The 24,471-nt window shown below is 29.1% G+C and overlaps 1 protein-coding gene across 1 annotated transcript in view; it reads left to right on the top strand.

Annotated features, from left to right (window-relative positions):
• Positions 1-24,471, top strand: part of LOC135949156 (uncharacterized) — a 71,274-nt gene that overhangs the window by 15,267 nt on the left and 31,536 nt on the right. Inside the window, exons 2-4 of the mRNA XM_065498621.1 lie at positions 400-528; positions 3,463-3,722; positions 13,831-14,050. Coding sequence (XP_065354693.1) covers positions 400-528; positions 3,463-3,722; positions 13,831-14,050 — 609 coding nt within the window. The remainder of the gene's footprint in view (positions 1-399; positions 529-3,462; positions 3,723-13,830; positions 14,051-24,471) is intronic.

Raw genomic sequence — 24,471 nt, 5'->3', positions numbered from 1 at the left:
ACTCGACGCATTGACCTCGTTTATATTTGTTGTACAAACATCATCATCTGAACGTAAATATAAACGCTTTTTTGTTGGCAATGGTGTTGACGACGTTGACGTTTATTATGATGGCGCCTTCTGCCTGCTCCGGCTGATGCTGAAAAATATTGGCCATATTATTTGATCATGCATCACTACATTTGATTATGCCTTCATAAAAAACATACAAATTTGTATACACATACACGCGCAAACACCTGTGAATATATTGGAAAATGTAATTGCAACACAAATATTGTGTATTAAATTATTTATTCAACATTCATACACATCCACACACATAAACGCGTACGTTTTATTTTCAATTCGTTTTAAATTGAATAAAACAACGATGACTTAACCGGATGTTCGGTGCAGCCCTTTTGTCAGCAACACTGCGCACATATCAAAAAGCTGCCTGTGACACAGATCAAGTTGTAATTACATGTCCACGTGGCACAAGTATATCCATTGAATTTGCACAGTACAATAAATTTATAGCCAAAGGTAAGTAAACTACATACACACATATTTACATCGCCAACAGTAGATAAGGACTTGTTAAATTGATGTCGCCGTCCGAGGTGAACAAATAATTTGTAAAGAAGTTTATATTTTACTTTTAAATCGGACATAATTGCCAACATAAATTATTATTTTTTGAAACTTTTATGGGACACATTTTTACACTTGCTGTGTTCAAGTTATTGTAATGTAAAACGACAAATAGTTAATGCGTTTCCTAAATATATTAATATGTATTTAAATTTGTTTCTCCGAATAACTAGAAATAAAAATAAATACTAGAGTTGCAGCTGTTTTAAAAATAATAAAATCAAATGCACGCGATTCGGAAAAACAGCCATACCTAAACAAGCGCGGCAACGCTACGTCAAACAATAAAAAGAGGGCTATAATAAAATAATTATAACAAACCCGAATTAATTAAACAGTCAAGTACATTACAATATTGGTGTTTCTGATTTTTTTTTTGTAATTTGTAGACTAAAATTATAAAAAAAAATATTAATATTAAAAAATGAGTTTCTTGCTTATTTGTTCCTTCTTTATTTATGTATTCAATATTAATTATATTTTGCAACTTCACTATTAAACGCGCTGTGAAAATCGGATTTTCCAATTGTAAAGCGTTGTCGCTGCGTTACAAAATGCACAAAAATTTATTGAAATCGGATCAATATTTCAGAGTATATTACATAAACCTACAATGAAGTACGTTGTATATACACAGATTCAATTCAATTTGGTCGGTTCTGTGGATTAACCCACAAATCTGTTGAAAGTACTGAATATTTTCAGTTGATATTGCATCATTTTGAATTTGTAAAAAAATATAATTGCGATATAATGACGGAAATTTGGTTCTACGATTATTTATTAACTTTATATGGGTTATTTTGCCAATAGAATTGCTCATATTTGAAGGCCAAGAAAGAATCAAACCAATATCGGATGAGAACAATATCGCAACTCGAACAAAAACAGCGGATGCTAAAATTATGGCCAAGTGAAACTATAGAGAATCAGCAAAAACCGTAAAATACATAGTACGTGCTGACCGAAAGCAACACTTTAATATTTATTATCGCTGAGAAAGCAAAACAAGCAGTAAACAATGACAACATGCGCGGTAATAAAACATCTAGGTGGCAAGAACATGAAAAACAACACAATGCTTAAGGATGAGAATAACATCGATCTAACATCACCCGATGAAAAACTACAACATTGGCTGTGCTTCTACACCGAATGACACTGATTTTAATATCAATAATTTCCGTCGGCTTTCTCGTCGCCGCAATCGTCGCGACGTCGGGGAGATATATCACCATCTCCCCCAACATACCACGACATACAGTCTCTACTACTTAAATTAAAGAACTCTAAAGCCTCTGGCCCCGACCCTGTGCAATATGAACTGCTAAAATTCGGGGCTATACCTGTTGCCAAAGCACTAATTGTTACTATTCCTAAGAATGGCGATCGCAGCTATTGCAAAAATTTGACTCTTTTGCTATTTGGGTAGTTGCATTTCAAAGGATGGCGGTATGAACATAACGGATCGCATCAACAAAGCCAGAGTCACATTTCACTCGCAAAATAATGACTAGCGAGCGCAGAATATCTCTACAAAAAATAGGATATTTAACTGCTGTGTAAAATCCGTCCTACTTTAAAGCTGCTCTACATGGAGCACTACGCAAACCACACTCAAAAAGTTTGAGAATCGTTGCTTTAGAAAAATTGCAAAGATATTCTGGCCACATTGAGTGACTAATGCACAACTTTCTTCGTACTGAGTCAGCTTAAATTTAGTGTATGGCATCGTATAAAATGTAATTATTTTACAAAATTAAAAGTTTTTGCATACTATGAGTATTTACTCGTAATAATAATTTTGATATCCATATTGACCATCTTAGAAACATGATGTTTGCCATATTGAATGTCACATAATACGCGAACTAGTACGAACATTAAAAATAAAATTAACTAACTATTTCTAAAATCAATTAATTTTTTTAATATTTGAATTTACTTCCAAAATAATAAAAAATTTCATAAAAAATCCTATATAATATAGTATGCATATTCTATATTATTGGACATGACAAATACAGAATTGAACGCGGCTAATGTCGCTTGTTAATATATGTGTTGGTTTGGAAGAAAATGCAAATGTTTTCAAAAAACTGGTCCAGCTCATTAACGGTTATCACTAAACCCAAAATATGTTGAGAGACATCCAAAAACAAACTATTGTTTATTTTGAGGGGGTAACCAAATCACTTTTTTCCTGTCCATACGAAGTGAGCCGACATACAGATATAAACAATAGTTTTATGAAGTTGAAAATTTTTGAAATTTTCCTTGGAATTTTTTTTTATTATTTTCAGATACAAAGAAAATTAAATGCTTTAATGAAGTTTAATTATGCATTGCAGGTATACTTTTTTAAGTTTCAGATTATGTTCAGTTATCTTGAAAGATTGGCTAATGAATGAATGGCTATTATCCAAAAATTGCATTGTAATTGAAATGCAATGCAATTTATTATAAAATTTCGACTCATTTTTCACCTGACATCAAGGAATTGGCAGAAAATAACTTATATACCACGATAAACGTAAAGAATGTATTAAATGAATTAAATTCCATAAAATTATGAAATTATAATATTTATTAAAAGATATAATACGTAGCTTTCACATTAAAATTTAACTAAATATTTCCAACAACACAAATTTAAATAGAATTCCAAAACAAATTCAAGAATAGTATGTACATGAATTTCAAAAATACCATAAATAAAACATTTTTGCTGATTTTACGTAAATCATTCCTGTGACAAGGCATTAATATTTTATGTACATATTTTTATTTTATATTGTATTATTATTTTCATTTCAATTGATACAGATGGCATAAGTATTGAGGAATTATGTCCTGCTAACGGTGATGGAATTGAAAATCGTACTAAAGCTAAACACTTACTACGTGGCTCAACGTTCGGTTCACCCACACAGAAAGTACCCGCAAATCGTTATGTAAATGGTGCACATTTATCTGAAGTGGCGAGTCTGAGTGCTGCCTCAGCAGCGGATGCGGCAACAACCACCAGCACGGCTGACAATGATGATAATACACCAGAGAACTGCATGTGGCCAAATGCATTGCAGGTATTGTGTTTACTTTTTTTTTTTATTAAAATTGAAAAATAAATAAATGAATATTTGTACAATTGTATACACACACATTTATAAGTACACGTACATACATATGTACATAGGAACGTACATGTGTATACTCAAATAAATGTAGATACAGAAAAGAAATAAAACATTTTGACATGACATTTCCACCAACTATGACATCAACGCGTTTTAATCGATTAACAATCACCAAACGTAACGTTCAGAATTATGTAAATGTCATTCAAAATTATCGTAACACAATTTAAATCATTGTCATATGTCTTCACACAGACTCACACCGTCACACATACATATGTAAATTGCATTTAAATATACATGCATACTTCTACACATACATTTACATATATCTGGCTATATACCCAGCATTTCTAGGAGACAGTCCCGAACTACAGATTTTACCTATAAATTAGGGTGAAAACTAATAAGTTTAACAGGCAGGGTGTCAATTGATCCATTTTGATTCAAAGTAGTAAACGCATTGGATTCACATACCGGTTACATAGAGTCAGTTTACCTACTAGCTACATAACTGGTTACAGATATATAATTAGTAAATTTAACATATACGGTGCTAATTGACCTCAAATTGTCAGCTAAACAGACGTCTCATAGACAGTCCAATAACCAATTGCTACCATTTAAACAAACCTTCCTCCGACAACTCTCCACTAGATTACTTCTGGTGGGTAAAATAACTAATTTCTAATGTGTAGTACAAAATAAACGTTTAAAGTGACTACTTTGAGACACTTAAGTGAAAGTTGATTTCATGCTAGATTATCTGAGATGCATAAAGTAACCAATTGACTTCTCGTTGCGCTACAAAGATCACATATGTATGTGTCAAATGGTTAAACAAATATACAGTGGACGTCCAGTAGTACGAACGCTCTTTATTACGAATTTCCATTAATACGAATGGCAAAATTTTTGCGTTGACTACTCTATAGTACGAACAGATGGGAATTTTTTCTATTCGATAATACGAATGGTGGTTTCTTATAAGAATATTTGTTTTATTTACGTATGAATGAAGTTTTTATTATGTTTTTACTACATTCTTTCGCGATCATCCACGTTTGGCGAAGTTATTGTGAAGTTTTTTTTATTTTAAAAGTGTTTTGTGTTTTAAACTGTCAAAATGGTGCAAGTAAAACGATGTAAAAAAGACAATTTTTTTGCAAGATAAATTAAAAATTATAGCAGACCACGAAAATAAAACATCGTTGTTTGAAATTTCAAATAAAAATGGATTATCCAAATCCACTATATGTACAATCATTAAACAAAAAACGCTACTGCTGGATAATTCCATTAGTTCGTTAAAAAATCGGTATAGACTTACAAGAGGTGAATTTAAAAAAATGGAGGATGCACTTTACGAGTGGTTTTTAGCACAATGAAAATTACATATCACAGTCGGTGGAGAACAATTAAAATGCAAAGCTATGGAACAGCACAAAAAATTCTACAATGGTCAGTTTTGTGCCATTAATTGTTCAATAATACGAAATTTTCGGTACTACGAAAGGGCCAGACAATATATAATTCGAACTACTGGACGTCCATTGTATATAAATTGGAGTCAACCAAGTGATCAGACATTAGTTGCAATTACTGTATGTAAGGGATACATTGACTACTTGTTTAACTGCTGGGTTATTATAAAATTTATGTTTATATGTGCCACTAATTTGTGTTTCTCATTAAAAATTATATAATGGCGTTGTTCAAAAATTAAACAAATTTTTTTACAGTCTACTTGAATGAATTCACTTGTATAAATTCTTAAAAGTTATTCCAAATTCTGGTAAAATCCCATAAGTAAATACCATCCTACATAATACTAACCATACACTGACCGCTCGAAATGTTTGTCAACAACAAAATTCATCGTGAAGATGCATGTAGGATATATTTTGTGACTCATCGACATTTTTCTAATAAAAAAATGGGTTAAAATAGCAATCATAGATAAATATACAGACGAGACACTCCGTTTGTGAAACAAAAATAAAACAAATCATATGTCTGAAACAAAAACAAAATACATTGACTACATGTATTTTGTTGTAGCAAGAGTTAGGTTTTTGACAACAGACCTAGGTTTTTTAAAGTTATGTCTCGTCTCTATGTTACCCTGTGGTAGCAATTATTAAATTAGTTGATACAAAATTTGATATTCTATTGAGCCATGAATTTACAAGAATAATATATCTATTTAGTTGGATGTCTTTTAACGATATTAACCCGAAGTCCAAAATATTTTTTCAGCTTTTAATATGTTTAATTTTAAGTAATGGTTTGCAATGCATTTGATTTATACAAATAACTACCAATCACTTTGCAGAAGAATTTCAGAAAAATTAAATATATTTTTGTATAATCTTTATGCCTACATAGATGCCGCTGGTTCAAAATCATTCAAGAAGCTTGCTGAATTAATTTCTACCAACAAGTAACGCTTGAGTTGAGCTTGAGCGTGTTTTATCAGTAATGAATATTACTAAAACAATAAATTGAAATCAAATTCAATATAAATTATTGGAATCTCTTCTCAGATTGAATATATAGTGAATATTAAAAATAATTCAGTTTAGTGACTGACATAAGTTTATTCCAACTGCTGAAATGATGACATTTTTTTAAATATATACAATGAACAACAAAATTTAATATTAAATATATAAATAAAAATCAAATGTCTTCCGTTGGTAATTGCATCAGTTGATAACGGCTGGAGCAATTTTGACAATTTTCATTTTTAAATGTTCGTAAAGTACAACTTAGGTTTTTATGGAAATCATAATTTTAGAATCTAGTTCACAAAAGTTTGTCATTTATTAAAATAACTTATTTACTATGCAATGGTACTATCAACTCGAAATTTGGGTTTTTTGAATTATGATGTTGTTGCAGCAAATGAGCGATATGTATTTTCAAATCAAATGTAAATCAAACCTATGTGCATATATGAATAAAAATTATCATTCAAAAATACGTTTTTTTTTTCTTTTTTCACCATTTTTACACATTTCAAACAGTTTCTCAAAAATTCACAAATCGAAAAAATGCAATTGCAATTTGAAAATTGCAATTGCATTATGTAGTCCAAAGAGGACAAATCATAAGATATGTGTGTTTAAATCTACACAATACCTCAATTTTTTTAATTTTTCTAAAAATAAAAATCGCGAATGAAATCCCGAGTATAACCGAATATCATAAATTTCGGAAGAAACAAGGGCAATTATGATGTATGATGTATTAAATTATAAAAAAATGTAAAATATTCTAAAACAATTTGTTAGTACTTAATACGTATTTTTACAAAAATTTACACTTTATTCCACAGGATAAATTCTGAAAACATTAATGTTACTGCCTCTTAGTATTGAAAATTACTGTTTTAACGATTATTTGGTTGTTAATTTCGAGTTTTACTTTAATAATGGTGTAAGTGATGTCCGAAATTGTCTTAAAAACAGCATTTTTGACTTTAAAAATATATTTTTTTTTTAATAGTTTTAGTCCAATGACTTAAACTATTCAGAATAAACAATGTCATGTCTTTTATTAGCTGTTTTGGACAATTTTGACACCAATTATAAAAGGGTTAGATTAAATAAGCAACAAACTTAAATTAAATATTTAATAAATAATTTTAACACCACACTAACCCATAATAGTTACAACCCTAATTAGCAATTATTAGATTCGAAATGTTTTCGGAAATTTCGTATGAAAAACATTTGAAAAAGTAAAATTTGGAAATTGAGATATACATGACGTCGATTTTTTGGTATCAAGGTATAATAAAACTGGGATTTTTTTAAAACAATTAATTTTTAAAATTGTTTGGAAAATATAAAAGTTTCATATAAGGGATCCCTACCCAGTATGCAAAATGATTCGAAGTTATATCGAAAATTAATCATTTTTTCTTAAAATTTTATCGATATCGACTTCGATATAATGTCGAGAATGTGCGTGTTTTCCTAAGTAGAGTGCAGAGCGATAAAGAGTCGAAAATTATTTATTATTCTGATTCTAATTTTTATCGATATACTATACCTTTTTCGGTATTAAAAATATTCTAAAATGATTCGATTTCGATTAAATATATGAACAATTTCCTATACTTTATACCATCGAGCAATTTATTCTTGAAATAATGCATATTCAATACCTTTATTATTATCCAATAATGTTTTCATTTTCAAATGCAATAAACTCTGCACATATTTCTGATGTTTGCTGATTTTGAAGATTCGAATTGTCAAAAACAACATCAATAATTGGCTGCGCTTTTCTTTTAAGACGTCTTCGATCCATTTTTAGTGTTAAACTATATTTTTATGAATATGTTATTGATAGGATAAGAAATATAATTTCATTTTCTCACAAATTGACAAAAGAATAATATGTATGTATATGAATTTGTCAATTTGTGAAAAAATAAAATTTGACATTAAAAAAAACTCGAACATTATTCGCCATTTCTATAAAATATTAAAATACGATATTCTAAAAAATGTAGATTGGATAGAGCATCATAATAAATTCATATTTTCGATTTTAATTCGAAATAAGTTCGATAAAAAGAACTGACTCGAAATGTTGCATACTGGGTATTGTTCACACTTGTCTGATTTACTGGTTACATACATACATATAAATACATACTTTCACATAAAATTCTGTTGGTATTTGTATCGCATTCACCAACTTAATAAAATTTAAATAATTGTTCGATTTGAGTTTTATTTGCATAAAATAAAATACAAATCTTGCATTACTTGTATAACTTTAGTAATACATTTCATAATGGATTTACATGAACATTAAAGCATTCGAATGCACATTCACACACACTAAGGGAATATGTATAAATAAATAATTTTATGGTCAGTTAACAAACAAATTGTTGGGAAAAATCATTGATATCCTAACTAAAATTTTTATCTTTCTAGAGGAGTAGCAAGATAATGTTATAAATTGACCATAACTACAAATTACGGAACCAAAATTACGAAATTGAATGACATTATAAATTTCATAACAGCTAATACTAATCTGATGGTTATTTATCTTATTCTTAAATAAAAAGACGTAACTGCAATAATAATATTGATTATAATTTTGGAATTAAATTTAAAATAGAAATTACAATATTAATTAAAAAATAATAAACATTTAGGCATATCGAGGGGCTATTATATCTCTAATAAGCCTCTATCTTAGATTTTCATGAAAATGAGATTTTGATGCTAAAATATTTTGCAAATTGGCCCAGCGAAATATGGAGAGTAAAAATCTCCTTGTGATAAAAGTACAATTTGCAATGTTGACGTTAATTTCATAAAATTCGACATATGGTCCAAGGATGAAACCTATTTTTCTAGCCGCTATATAAAATATGCAATGTAATGTACGTGAACAACTATTTAATGATTATAGTTATTGTATCGACACAAAATCAACACGGAACAAACTCGAAAAAGTTTCATGGTAATATAAATAGATCATACAGCCAAATATACAATAGTATGGAGCGATTTACATATAATTGGCTCCAGCTCCTAGTCATTTATGGGTTTCTTAAAGAGGATATTGGTCGAGTTATGGACCAATCTTCCAAATATTTTATAATGTTATTTTACTAAATCTTAACTAACAATCATTTATGATAATTTTCATTGATTTCAAGACTTTTTTACTAATGTTTACAATATCTTCCTGCGTATATGCAAATCAGCTAACTGTTAAATATTTGAAGTCGACTTTAATCGAAAAAGTAAGAATGACTGTTTGGGAGTGGCACCTACATACACATGTATTTATATTCATATGTTGATTGGATATCAAATACTTTCTATTTACTTCTACGACCCTCGCAAAGCCATGCCATCGTAAATAATGTAATTTTAAAGATTAATTAATGGAATTTTAAAATGTTTTAATGCCATCAACATATTCATCAATGTTTCGGCTAAATGCAAACATATTTCGAACAAAATGCAAAATACTCAATAGCTTCCATAACAACCACAATATTTCAATATAATAGTATAAACAAACATATTTTTAAAACATTGAAGTTGGCTGGTAATTATGAATATTAACGTATGTAAATATGAATATGTACATACGTTTTCCATTAAAATGTGTATTATTCGGTCGAGTATGAAAAATTCAAAAACATATTCAGATACACACGACTTCAAAATTGAAAGTACATATTAAGTGCATGAATATTATTGAGTAGCAACTATGTAGTAATGGCAAGCAATAGTTTTAAATTGAACGATAATAACATGAATAAAACTTATCAATTCAAATAAAAAATAGTTTTTAAATATTTCTACTCATAACTTAAATGTTGTTAGATAAAAACCTGCACGAATCTAATATAGGGCAATCAGCAAGTACATTTTTAGATTTCTTATGATTTATATCGCAAAATCTGCAATATTTATTTTGAGTCAACATTGCCCAATGCATATTGATATTACCCAAGACTGCCGGCAAATATTCCAGTAAATATTTTACGTTTGCTCCTTTCGAGCTATATCAGCTTATGCGATTAAGCCCTGGACAGAGAAATTGACTGCCTAAGTCCAGATAATTTAACACATCTCTAGGATACCACGCATTTACAAAAATGTGTATGAAATTTATAATAAGAAATAAAATTAATAATAGAAAAATTAATAATAAAGGCTTCATTAGTCTTTACTTTCCGTTGCTGTTGCGTTCTGTTTCGTTCTGTTTATTACTTATGGCAGTTAGTTGTTCTGTGACAAAATATATAATTTTTATTTTAATGCATAATACCTCTTTAAAACACATTATTAATGCAGGGTACTTACCTGGTATTCCCATTTCATTTGATATTTTCGACCAGACGGCTCGTTTTGTTCTAAATTTATTTTAAATTTCACAAAATCAATAACAAATAATTTTTTTCATTATTTGAAAAGCCGCTGTCACTTACAATTTCGTAGACAATTTTTGTTTTTAACAGGAACAGAACGGAACAGCACAGAAAAACTACCTACTTATACATGTTTTTCACGTACAAAAGAGAAACAGCTGATTCGGCACGTAACAGAACGTAAAGACTAATTCTGTCTTAATATTCAAATATACATATGTAAATTTATACTTTGTTTAAAAATAAATGATAATTTTGATAAAGCTCCTTTCCTTTAAGCTTGGGTATAGATACGCTAGAAACAACAGTTCTAGTGTATTTCGGGTGGCATTGTTAACGAACGCGTCAATAGTTTGGGTTTTAAACCCTTCACCATGATTGGCAAAGGTATATATAAGTTTGTCATTCCGTTTGTAATTTCTACATTTTTTTATTTGCGAACCCATCATTATAGATAGCAGAGTCGATATAGCCATGTCCGTCTGTATGTTGAAATCAACTTTCCGTAGCCCCCAAATAACTTAGAGATATGACTGATAAACTAATATATAGGGAATACACCCGAAAATCGGCCCACAAATAGCTGAGATATAAGGAAAAAACCGGGACAACCTCGATTAGGCCAAAAAAATGTTTTTGTCATATTTTTTTCACTAATAAATTAAAAAAAAATCGAAAAAAATTAACAAAAAAACCCATTAAAAAATTTTGAAAAAAAAATTTTAATTTTTTTTGCCTAAAAATATTTAAACATTTTATTTTAAAACATAATTTGGTATAAGATTCGGCACAGCCGAATATAGCTCTTATTTGTTTTTTATTATGCTGTGTAATCATTAAAAATAGAAAATAACTACCTAGTCAGTCTACTGGTGGATTTTCAATGACAAGCTAATGTTAAATGTCAGTAGAAGATTACATTGGCTGGGGTACATATGGCCAGTAGATAAACCACTACTGATAAATCACTACAATTTCACTATTGGCATTCCCTGCAAGGATATTACAAACAAATACATACATATATGAAATTAAATATATTTTTCAAATTCAAGATAGTTTTTATATTTGTCTTTTAATTCAAAGGAAAATATAATAAAATCAAGTGTTGAATATTTAACTTTAAAGTGTTTTTGTTTAAACTAATTTATTTTAAAAATAACTTTATCCTTTACAGTAAACCAAATAGCAAATAAAATAAAATCCCAAGCATCATGAAAATGTTGCTCTATCGATACTATAAATACATACATATGTTTATTAGGGTGTATATTAATTTATTAATGGCTGTATGCATTTAAAAATTAAAATTCATCATCCATTACTATCCATACATTATATTACCAGAAAAGTTCACCTTGTTAGGGTCACGATTTATGTGTTATCGAACAAAGTTGTATATACATTTGTCAATAACTATTTGCCCTGGCGGAAATTTGTGTTACAAACGGAATGACAAAAATCCTTTTTGGTGGTGTGTATTAAAATGCATTATAAAATTTCATAATGTGGTAAAATTGTTCTTGTATTTTCTATATTAATTGGTCTAAGGTACATAACAGTCTATAGAATTAGTAATAACTCAACTGTTTTTGCTTTTTTACCTTATTTGAAATATATATCAATATAGGTAGCAAAGAAATTTTTAAATTTTCACAAAAACATGCAGAAAAACCACCTTAATGTATTTGTATCGTGTAAGTATAGATAGTTCTGTTAACATTTAAAAAATGAATTATTTATGTAGCAATAAAACTTTTATATACACATGTGTATATAAAACAAATGCATAGTCGTAATTGTACATTGGACCTGCTCTTAAAAAATAGATTTACTTTGAATGTATCTTATTTGTTCTTTACTATCTAGAAAATACTAACGCAATATTTAAGTGTAATTGGATAATAGAAACGGTGACGATTGAAAGATGTAAAATTGGGTAAACAACAATGGAATTTTTTAAGATTTCTTCAACCATTCTACAAAGAAATTTAATTAATGTCGTATATATATAATTCCAGTATTGAACTTACACAGAGGGCCCAATCAAGAATTCTTAGGACAATGACAGGTGCACCTTGGTACATAAGAAATGAGAACATCCATAGAGACCTACAAGTACCATTAGATAAATACGAATTTAAGAATGTCCGTGAGAAATACATCATGAAATTGCGGAACCACCCGAACCCGCTTGCAAGACATCTCACACAGACCCAAACAAGATCAAGGCTTCGTAGAGCCGATCTACCACCCCGCTAAGATGTGGCCCATATGAACATCAACGCTCCCGTGAGAGAGCATTTAGTTTTAATTTTAGTTATAAGGCAGATTCGATAAATAAATAAACGTTAATAAAAAAAAACTTTAATAACGACACAACTGTAAATAATAGTTTGAAAATTTTAAATCGAATGAAAATTTATAAAATTGTTTTTACAACATTAAAAATTAAATATTGATTGAAAATAATTTTAAAATTCAAAGTATAAAGTGGTAGAGTACCAACCGTACCATTGGTTACACAACTTTCAATCGTTTTCCGGCAGGGGTTCTGCTATCCAAATGCACCTAAATTTGGCGTTGGTTATTTTTACATACTAGATATACTTTATTTTAAGAGCCGAATTCGATATCGAGTAAAATTTATCGTAATTTTCTTATCTGAGATTATGACATTCGATAACAAGCAATACATTTAGTACAGGTGCCAAATTACCGCATTAGTGATCGAAGGAGCCATAATCTTGAAATTACGATCAGTTTTACTCAATATCAAATGCGTTAATTCTGCCTCAGATTATTACAATTTTGTTATCAAAATCATTTTCTGATACGATATCACATTCGATCACGAATGCAGGTCTAATGTATATACATATGAATGTATATATGAACATTTTGTTTGCCAAAAAACAAAAACTAATAAAAAAAAACACACACACAGAAACAGATATGTAGATACTTTTTAGCAATGACAACTATTGTATAACAACTAGAATTTCAACAAAAACTATTTGTATGTTTTTGTATATGCTTTAACTTTAATTGTTGTTCTTTATAATTTTTTATATCGTTCCATAACAAACTGATGAACAAACCCAACAACCGACCAACCCAACAAACAAACAAAAGTATTCGTTGCTGCAAACAGTTGTCGAAGCATGCCAAAAAAAGAAACATTGCAAATTTAATGGCCGCCCACAATTCTATGGACCGGGTGCCAGTGGCGTAGGAGATGCAAGTGGTTCAAGTAGTTATCACAGCGGCAGTACAATTAGTTCAAGTATCATCAGCTCAGATCCCTGTCCAAAGAGAAGAAAAATTGTTGAAGTTGCATATAAATGCCGTCCATGTAAGTACACCTAAATTGTTTTATATTGTCGCAAACACAGGCACACACATAAGAAGGGGAAGAGAAACACGAGAAGAGCTAGACATAAATACTATAAACCATTCATTCTACTACTAATAATAGTAATAATAACAATATAATAATAATCAGCACGAGCACTCACAGAGTGTGGTACGTTGATACTACAACCATACAATTATTACACACAACCATACGAAGCCGAGCAACACAAGTCATAAAAAGTTGAATAAACAAAATATCAAGTTAATTTTATATGTGCATGTTTTAGTTCATACTAGTACTTGCTCTTGTACACTTACACCTAAACACTTCTCACACTCATCCACAGATTCAAATAGAGACACAGAGTAAAACTGTACAGTAAAAGTAAAATGTCCTTTTTACAACTGAGAGTAACTAAATAACAAACAAGCATCTATTAAAAGAAACTTTTATGAATACTAATACTCTTACAAGAACAACTACAACTTATACTAGTGCAGATGGAATTCTTTTATGACATCCCAGTTGGAAATTTCTAGTCAAACGTAACTAGTAACGCTAGCTATCATATTATGATCAAAATATCCCTAATATCTTGTGTATAATTAAGGTGCCATGCAAAATATGAGTATTAATAGTTTGAATATTAAAAACCGTTTGTTTTGACGACTAACTTATTTTATATCTCGAAATCTGCAGTAAGTTCTCTTAATTTTTCTATAAGCAATTGATATGCAACATATTTTTCATCTAACAAGTTTAGTGGTTTTTGTGTAATTTTGCATCCATCATTTATTAATTATAATTTCGATATGGGTGATTTCACGTCAAGTGAACCAACTTTTAAAATTATGTCTTCCGATCGGGATGAAATTTGCACCAAGGTTAGATCTATTGGATCAGACACAATTTTTCAACAAGATCGGTCAATAACTCTCGGAGTTAGCGGGGGTCAAAATTTGACATTTTGGCCATGCATGTGATTTTTCTCATCCATGTAACTTATTACCTATTGTTCTTAGCAAAATGTGTCCCAAATAGTTTAGGTATCTATTTCTTCATTCTTTCGAAAAAAAAAATATTTTAAAAAATAAAAAATTTTTAATATTTTTTTTCCGAAATCAAAAACTTTTTCGACTTTTTTTCAAAATGGGTCCTTTTTTGCTTAAAATAAAGCTTATAAATGTTTTGTAACTCAAAATATGCAATTTTTGACTTTTTTTTGCAAAATCTAACTTTTTTTTAAAATGGGCCCTTTTTTAATTTTTTTTTCGCTCAAAAGAAAGCTTGGGTATATTCCTTTAAGACCTATTTTTTTTTTGGCAAAATCTAAATTTTTCCAAAATGGGACCTCTTTTTAAAAATTTTGCTCAAATGAAAACTTAGGTCCATTCCTTTAAGAGCTTTTTGGTCTCTTAGTGGGATGCGAGTGGGACAGTATCAAAATAAATGTTTTAACACAAAAATTGTATGTCTTGAGTTACAAAATACTTATTTTGATAGATATCGAACTTGCATCCCACTAAGAGACCAAAAAGCTAGATTATAGCGTCAAACGAGTATTTTAACGAGTATAATTTTCAATAATATAGATACGATTTATAATCTATTGCAGTCAAACGTCTTAAAATTTACTGAAAGTCTTATGGCGTTTTTTTTTTCTGGCATAAATGATTCCTTTATTCTGCCCTTTACCCTTTTTTGTGTTCTTTTCTGAAAAAAAATGTAGTTTGGTAAGCGTATAATGTGTTCTTTTAAAATAATGTTGCCCTAAAACCCCGAAGAGCATATCACGTTTCACCCTCAATTTTATCAAAGGGTTAGAAATGCAGCACTTTTTAAACATATATTCTTTAAAATCTACATAAAAGAAAATTGCATAAATGGTAATGGTTTTTGTTCTATTGTGATCGTTAAAAATGTAACACATAATGAGGGTATGGGCAACCTTTAATAAATGGTATAAAATATGTTGGCAACATTTTGTTTCATAAAAGAAAACGCCATTATACAAATTTGAAAATATGTTCTAATCTTAAGTCTTTTAATCATAATCATAACGATACTTTATATAATTAAGATGATTTAATTTATTAATATTTAAATCTATGTAAATTTTGTATTCCTATTCATTGTTAACAAATTATTATATATATTTTGGTTTTAAATATATTTTATTTTTTAATTACACTGTCCAACAGCATTTTTTGAAACAGACTAGCGACCCAATAATTCTGATAGGGCATGTTGAGTAGATAATTTTTGTAGAATAAACTTATAGTCCAGCTGGTCTGATTTTTTTTACAGTGGGTCAAAGTTTTAATTTTTTGATCGAAGGGAGCTTTATACTAACTGAAAAAAAGTCACTATTCTGTTCCAATTAAAAAGTCTCAATTTGTTGAACAGTGTTATTATTAGAATAATAGAGGAAATTTTAAAAATTAATAGAGCACTCTAATAATAAAAAAATTAAACTTTTATTGGTTTAAAACCCATTTTCAAGCGGTTTTCTGAATATGTTAAAACTTAACGTAGATAAAATAACTTTAACATTGTTGAAATAATTGAGGCAAAATGCGTAACCACTAACAAAATTTAAATTTTGCTTTCCTTAGAACAAATATTTATATATAAAATATCACATTATTATATTATTATAAAATACATTTAGGCATATAGTCATCTGAAATGCAAAATAACATAATAACAAAAATAAGTTAAGAAATAATAACAAAAACCAAAATTTCAATTTGGAAATGCGTTTTTCATTCTGTTTAATGATTAATTGGGAGAAATTAAATTTATATCATAAATATTTTTAATTTTCCAAAGGTTTTTTGTACATTACTTTAAAACATATTCGAAATGATGTTGTAATTTTGCATTTCAGGTGACGATATAAATATTTGCTGATTATAGTGGTTACATTTGTTCGTCAAATATTTAATCAATGTGAACGTACCTTGTGTCACACTGTTGTAAATTTCCTGCAGGGACGAAGTTGTTTGGCTTCACCGCTACTAGATGATGCCGTCTGTTTTTTGGTCTTTTTTCGTCCTGTCACTACTGCATAAATATGTGTATTAAAACTCTTTAGAGTCAGACAATTTTAAGTTTAAGTACGTATTTTGCTTTTTGCTGTAAATGAATGTTGTAACTATAAAAAAACAACAACAAGAACAAAACTTAAGGTGCTTAAGAATGAAACTTTTAACAACCAGGTAGATAACAGCTAAATTCATTCCCATTCACATAGCCATATAAACACAGATACTTACGCACACACATATACAAGATAGTTTCACAAACAGTGATAATTTTTATGAAAAAGTTTTTATACTTAATTCGGCATGTCTTAAGTGTAATTTGGTAAAAGTTTCATTCTAAATATTATGTATTTTAATCACATGTGTTTATACAATTTACCTCTTCATGTTTGAACTTAAAATGGGCAAATACATTGACTAAATGAATTTGAATTCATAAATAAGCTTATGATATGAATATGATTATAGGTTGAATTAAATTAACCACCTATGGTGTGTGTTCTTTTTATTGTACATAATTTTTTCAAAACCGGGTAAGGATATTAAATAGAGCTGTGACTTAGATTAGGTTAGGTTATTAGGTGTGGTTGTCAAAGTAAAATACTACAAACTTAAGGCTTGATTAATCAACTTTGTATCAAGCTAAAATCCTCTAGAAGCTAATATTATATTACGAATTTACTATTGACTTACACACATTTTCATAACGTATGTAGGGCAACAACATCGAAAAACTTTAGAGGCTTTTTATACCACTACACAATTTTGATGTATTGTGGTTCCATACAATTTTGTGAAAATGGGCGAATTCACTTAATTGTGAATAAATTCGAAAATAATTAATCGATTTTCATGATCGATATCTCTTTTTGTTGCTATTATATGTGGCTTTACTATAAATCAATAAATAAAAAAATAAATAAATGATGCATCAAATCTAAATAGTAGTAAGTCAAGCCTTTTTTGCTGTTGACCTGTGTAATCTCCAATTTAATGGCCAAAAAGTAAGACAGTTCATTGAAAAAGGCCTAGCACTTGAAGATCATTCGATTTATCACCAACGCAAACTGTGATAAATCACAAATCTACCTCGACAAAATAAAAATTTCTGGCAACATTCCCTCTGATCGTTAAATGAGCTTCTCAATTGTAATTCATGTTTTGTTTTTATGTTTGTTTGTAGCTCTGATTAGGAAAACGCAAGGTTGGCAACCGAAACGAATAACGGTATCGGTATTAATTTTTTTATTACTTCGGTATCGGTAACGGTATTTAAATTATATCGGTATCGGTATACCGGTATAAAACTAATATATCGGTTTTTATAGCGGTATTAAAATAAAATGCATCAAACATAACAAAAAGATAAAAAAAATCTAAATACTCTAAACCACGGTTTGCGTCGTTAATTGGGACCGGAGAAACATGACGCAAACTAAAACGACGCAGATCGAAGAACGATTGTCCTTTGGTATTGGTATTTCATTTTATTGGTTCCGAGATTCATAATTTTAGCTGAAAAAATATATTATTCGTTACAAACATTCTCATGCGACGGAAACTGAAACAAAATCGACGCAACTTACATGTTTGCGTCATTTGAATTTATTCAAAATCAATTCAACTCAAATGAATTGTAAATGAGTTGCTAATTCTTTTTTCTAATTCATTTGAATTAATTCAAAATCAATTCAATTCATTTGAATTGGAAACGAATTGTAATTAATTTTTACCAAATTGAATTGAATTGACTCAAATTTCATTCAATACTTTTTTGTGTGTGAATGATTCGTGAATTAATTAAAAAATAAATGATTCATTTACATTCGTCACTTGAAACTAGGTTTAATGATGAACTGTAATGACTTATTTATAAGCGGTAGTGGTGAGTACTTGACTCCAATGATATTATCCTGTTAAAAAACGACTTAAAATTATATTTTGTAAGTAGTGAAGTACCAATATTTAGCATTTTAACTTATTACTTTGAAATGAAAGTTTGTTTACTTATTTTAAAAATTGACAAACTGCTAAAAAAGTTGTGCTAAAAATTCTACAAGTTAAATCAAAGGAAATTAAATAAATAACTGATGTTATGTGACTTGAACCATTTTATAAAAACATAAGGCAGGTATGTAGATATTCGACTTTATTTATCTAAATAACATATATTTTTGTGATCAGTATTATAACTTTTAATTTTATAATTTAGCAGCAAATGCATTAAAAGCATTTGCTATTTTTATACATTTTAAAAAAATTCCACAAAAAAAAATATATGTTTTTAACATAGGGTCTTCCGAACTTGAACCTTTGGAGTCCTTTGGACATTTTCAATTTGTTTATTTAAATTTCGAAAAAATAGCTATTTTATTCACGATTTAATTTTTTTAAAGTCAAGAAAATTTATTTGGTTTTTTAAATATAAAAAAGATATTAAAACAAGTGAGAAAGTATAATCGGTCAAGTCAGACTATGGTGGTGTAGGGTATAAATAGTATGATTTATCATCACATATAATCTTAAAATTACACATTTTTAAATTTATATGAAGAATTTTAAATTTTAAGTGAAGAAAATTTTCAAGTGCATATTAAAATTACATTTGCATCATGAACGCTTTTTTTAAACAAGTATCCTCTAAAGATGGTCTTTCAAATGCTTAAATCTGGCGGCACTGTTCAGAACTATTAAGAATACATAACATACATACAATACATTTGTTCAAAATAAGGAACATCAGACTTTATTTTAGAGGTATGGTTACATGGGCAAAGTTTCTTATTTTGATCTCTAGAGTACTATTTTCTGAACCAAAAATCTGATTGTAATAAGAGTAACATATTTGATATCGTTGGACAATTTACTGTAAAATAGGTTTATTCAGTATTTTTAGGGGCACATGAAATTTTTGATTTTTGCAACCTCACTTGTTCTACGGCGCCACTGTGCGTCGGCCCATAAGTGGTATACTTACATAGGTAAATGTAGGCATCTGGATACTAAAAATCGTATATTGATTTTCATAGGTTGGTGGAATAAAAATAAGAATCCCGATGAGATTCGGAATTTTTTGTAGTGACGAAAATGGCTGATCAATTCGGTAAGACATATATAATAAACACATACATTACAATATAATATTGCAGTTCGAAAGTGGTATGGCTAGGATTAAGGACTTACAATTTTGTAAACCAAATTACACTTTTATAACGATAAAATATATCCTTAATATCTAGGTGATTTCCATCTGCAATGTATGTAAGACGAATCTATACTCATATTGTTACAATTTTTAATAACATAACGCATTAACTATTATTGCAGATATAGTTGTCAATTAATTATAATTACTTTAAAGGGTTACAGCAATTAGTAAAGTTAAAATCAGTAGTACTAATAAAATCAGTAGCTTATTCAACTACACTTAATAAATCATTCTTAAATGCTAAATAAGTTGCAAATGTGTGTTTCGAACACTATTTTATAATTTTGACATTTATTGATTGAACATTTTACCATATTTACTGACATTTCACAATTCTCAACTATACTAGACACTGGTATTAATCTAAACGAACAACATGGGATTTCATTTCAAGTCCTCTTTATTTTTGTTCTTTCTATTAAATAGTTAAAAATGCATATTGTATATACATGTACAGTGAGCGGCAAAAGTGAGTATACACCAAAAATTATTGGATATTTTTTAAGATAATGAAAATTCTAAAATTTATCCATGATTAAAATTTTAAAGTTTCGGTTTGATAGAGATTGGCTTGAATAATATCTTTGGTTGTGAAAAATATAGATTTAAGTCGGACTATAATGATTTTCATGATCTTAAAAAATCAAAAAATTCGCTGCTGTTTACTCACTTTTGAGGCTCACTGTATATGTGTTCGTGTTCGGATTAGTACACTTTCATAATGGAAAGAATATAGCATCTAATATTGCAACACTAAGAATATTTGACAGCATGGTTTAACCCAAGGACCAAAATGAAATATACAGTTTCAAATAATGAAGTTTTTAATTGTATTTATTTGAAAACTACTTGCACTTTTTACTTACTACATACTTTTTGCTATCGTACGAAACGTATTGGTATTTTTTTTTTTTTTATTTTCGGGAGGGGTTTTATAATACTATCAAAATTGTACATAAATATGTTATGTATCTGTATATGTATCAAACATCCTCTAGCAATGAATATGAAACAAACAAAAAAGTAGTGTTGAGTCGATGAAGTTATTATTATTATTATTGCTGTTGTTCTAATATCACTACCAAATTTTCGATGAAAAATAAATCCCTTAAGCTTTTTTCGTAAGGATTTATGTCCATTATACGAGTACGAGTTCGACAAAAAGTATCAGTTTCAATTGCAAAAGCAATAATGCTCTAATATTTACTCGCAAATGCACACATTCAAAAATGGATGCACGCAAACATACATACATATGGATGCATGTGTGTATGCATGTATCCATGTAAAGGGCATAATCTTTTATAGTTTTCGTTAGCTGAGCTGATATGAAAAGAAAGTACCCTAAAATACCAAAAACAAAATGAATTTAAACAATTTGAATATCAAAAGATATTTACAACACGTACAATTTTACAATTAAATTGTGCATTCATACCCAGCAGTTAAGCAAGTAGTCAATGCATCCCTTATAAACAGTAATTGTCGCAAATGTCTACAAATTGTGTTGATATAATTCTCATGCAATTAATTTTTATTTTAGCTTAAGTATACTGAAGAAAACCATTGGACTAGTTATTTTAATACGTTCCTGTCCTAGCATGGAGTCAATGCTATGTTACATGGGATATCAGTATACTTAAGCCAAACGAAAATAAACTGTATGACAATTATATCAAGTGCCTACACTCCAGATTACTTAGAGACACTTAAGTGGCAATTGTATTCACGCTAGATTACTTGGGATGTATAATGTAACCAATTGTCTTCTCTCTGCACTACAAAGAGCACATACGTGTCCAATGACCAAAATATATAAATTGGAGTCAGCCAAGTGATAAAACATTTGTGACATTACTGTCTTTAAGGGATACATTGACTAAATACTTGCTTAACTGCTGGGTGACTACTTGCTAACTGCTGGGTTACGCTCACCCCCAAATAACAAAAATTTTAACATTCCAACAAATACATGTTCACATGACATTTGTTATTGTAACCTCACTGATTTATCGTTTTCATTTTCTACAATGTGTGAACACAAGAAAAGTTAAAAGAATAAAATAAATTCAAATAATAATAACAAAAATAGAGAGGAATAGAATTGAAATTCAGATTTTGTAAAAGATTTTCTTGTGTTAGTAACTTCGACATTTTAAGAAAGTGTGGTCAATGGACATTATCTTGAATCCTATGACTAGACATTTATTTATTGAGCACACGAAGATAATATAGCTCCTTCTCGGATTCATTTGACATACAGTAATGCCAGACTAACTGAAAATTTTAAAAATCCATGATAAATGTATTAAAAAGAACAAAAATTCTTAATGTTTGGTTTATACATATATTTGAAGCGCTTTTCTATTTTATGAAATTGAATTTTTTAAACAGAATCAAAAATTTCGTTTTTAAAATATATTTCAATTATATAACCCTCCGTTACACAGTGGGAGAAAACCCTAATTTAGTGGAACTAAATTCGTATCTTCTAAACGCTTGGCCAAATTAATTTCATTTATATGGAAATATTGCAGGCAAGGAGGTAAGCTAATAAAGCAATGCAAAATGGATACTGCTACTTCAGTAGAATGAGCGGGAGAGGCTGCTAAACTACACTACCCCGGAAGAAATTCTATACTATTTTCAATTGTAAGAAATTATTTTAATATATCTTTCAAAAAATTTAAATTATATATAATTTACTTACTTTCTGATAATTCTGCCTTATTAGTTCTATAATGGATTAACTAAGATAATATATATGATGCCATTTAGATAATTATAAAACCACGAATGCTAAAGTTTCAAAATATGGTCATTATCTCGTACAATTGTTTAGGTTTTAGGAAGCAAAAAATTACGAAAGCGCTGTTCTAAGAGCTTACTAGTACTCCTTACTGAGAAGTTACTTCTTACAGGCAAGCTCGAATTTTTGCTGGGTATATATCTGGAGTGCGAATGTTCCATCAACACAGGGGAATCCGCACTTTTTTACCGAAATATTCCATAATCATGTATTGATAACACAGCGGAACAGACATTTTGGTGCCCGAAATTTGAGCTATGTTTTGTACTAGTTGATGAACCCTCATTACTATAGTATACTTGTTTTTTGAACGCATTTTCGAAATATCGCTGTTTTTACTTATATTCCCATTACACACCCTATTTTTTGGAGTTTTTCTTCTAAATATTGGGTAATGCAGCTTGGAATGTGAAATTTTTTTTAACATGAAACGTTAATATATGTTTCTTTTGAGTATAATAATTCTGGTGGATGTTTTGGAATATTTGTCTGATTTTTCAAGAATGCTGAAATTTTACTCTTTTAGCTTTATCCTCAATAAAAATTTAATACTACACATTCAAGACAAATTAGTTAACATTACATTGTAATATTTAGATAATATCCCGAAACTTTACATCATAAAAAAACATTTTTTTACAAATTATTTTTTTATGTAATTAAATCTTATTTCTTGATACACATCTGAATCTAACTACAGCAATAGAAATACCTCATTAGCGGAATTTTGTATTTGCGTGGTTTTTGGTGAAAATATCTTAAAAGTACTAGTTTATTTTATAGAAAAATAATAAATTTTTACTCGTAGATTTAATTCTGCTTTATATATCCAGGAATTGTCTAAGTTGCGAATTTGAATATCGATGTAAGCTAAATACAATTGGATAACAGCCCAGCAAAAACTATTCTGGTTTTGGAAGCAATAAATATGATTACTGCATCTTCTACTGCTACATTAATTGCATCCTAAAATTATTGCCTTACAAAAATGATTGTGGAAGGCATACATTAAGCTATTCGTATAGGTGGTGAAGAACTTAGAAAAAATCAGCGCTTCTTATTAGGCAATCACTGGGTCTGTAAGATTTTATTGCTTCTCAGCAGCTCTAAAATCTATGTGCACAATTGTTTGCACATATTTAATTCGATGATATCAGGTTAATTTTATAGCTGTGAAATATGCTTATTTTGGATTCCTTATGCAGAGCCTCTACGCGAGGAATCCCATATAAAAATCATGTAATCTGGTAGTGGTAGCAGTATACAAGTGCTCTCTGCCTTACAAACCTGCTTCCGAGGAAGCACCATTTTTTGCTGGGAGTGTATGTAATTGATTTTTGCTTCACCACAAATG

The sequence above is a fragment of the Calliphora vicina genome, chromosome 1 (genome assembly GCF_958450345.1).
Source record: "Calliphora vicina chromosome 1, idCalVici1.1, whole genome shotgun sequence".
NCBI lineage: Eukaryota > Metazoa > Arthropoda > Insecta > Diptera > Calliphoridae > Calliphora > Calliphora vicina.
Note: the sequence above shows the minus strand (reverse complement) of the source record. Positions and strands in the feature narration are given on the sequence as shown.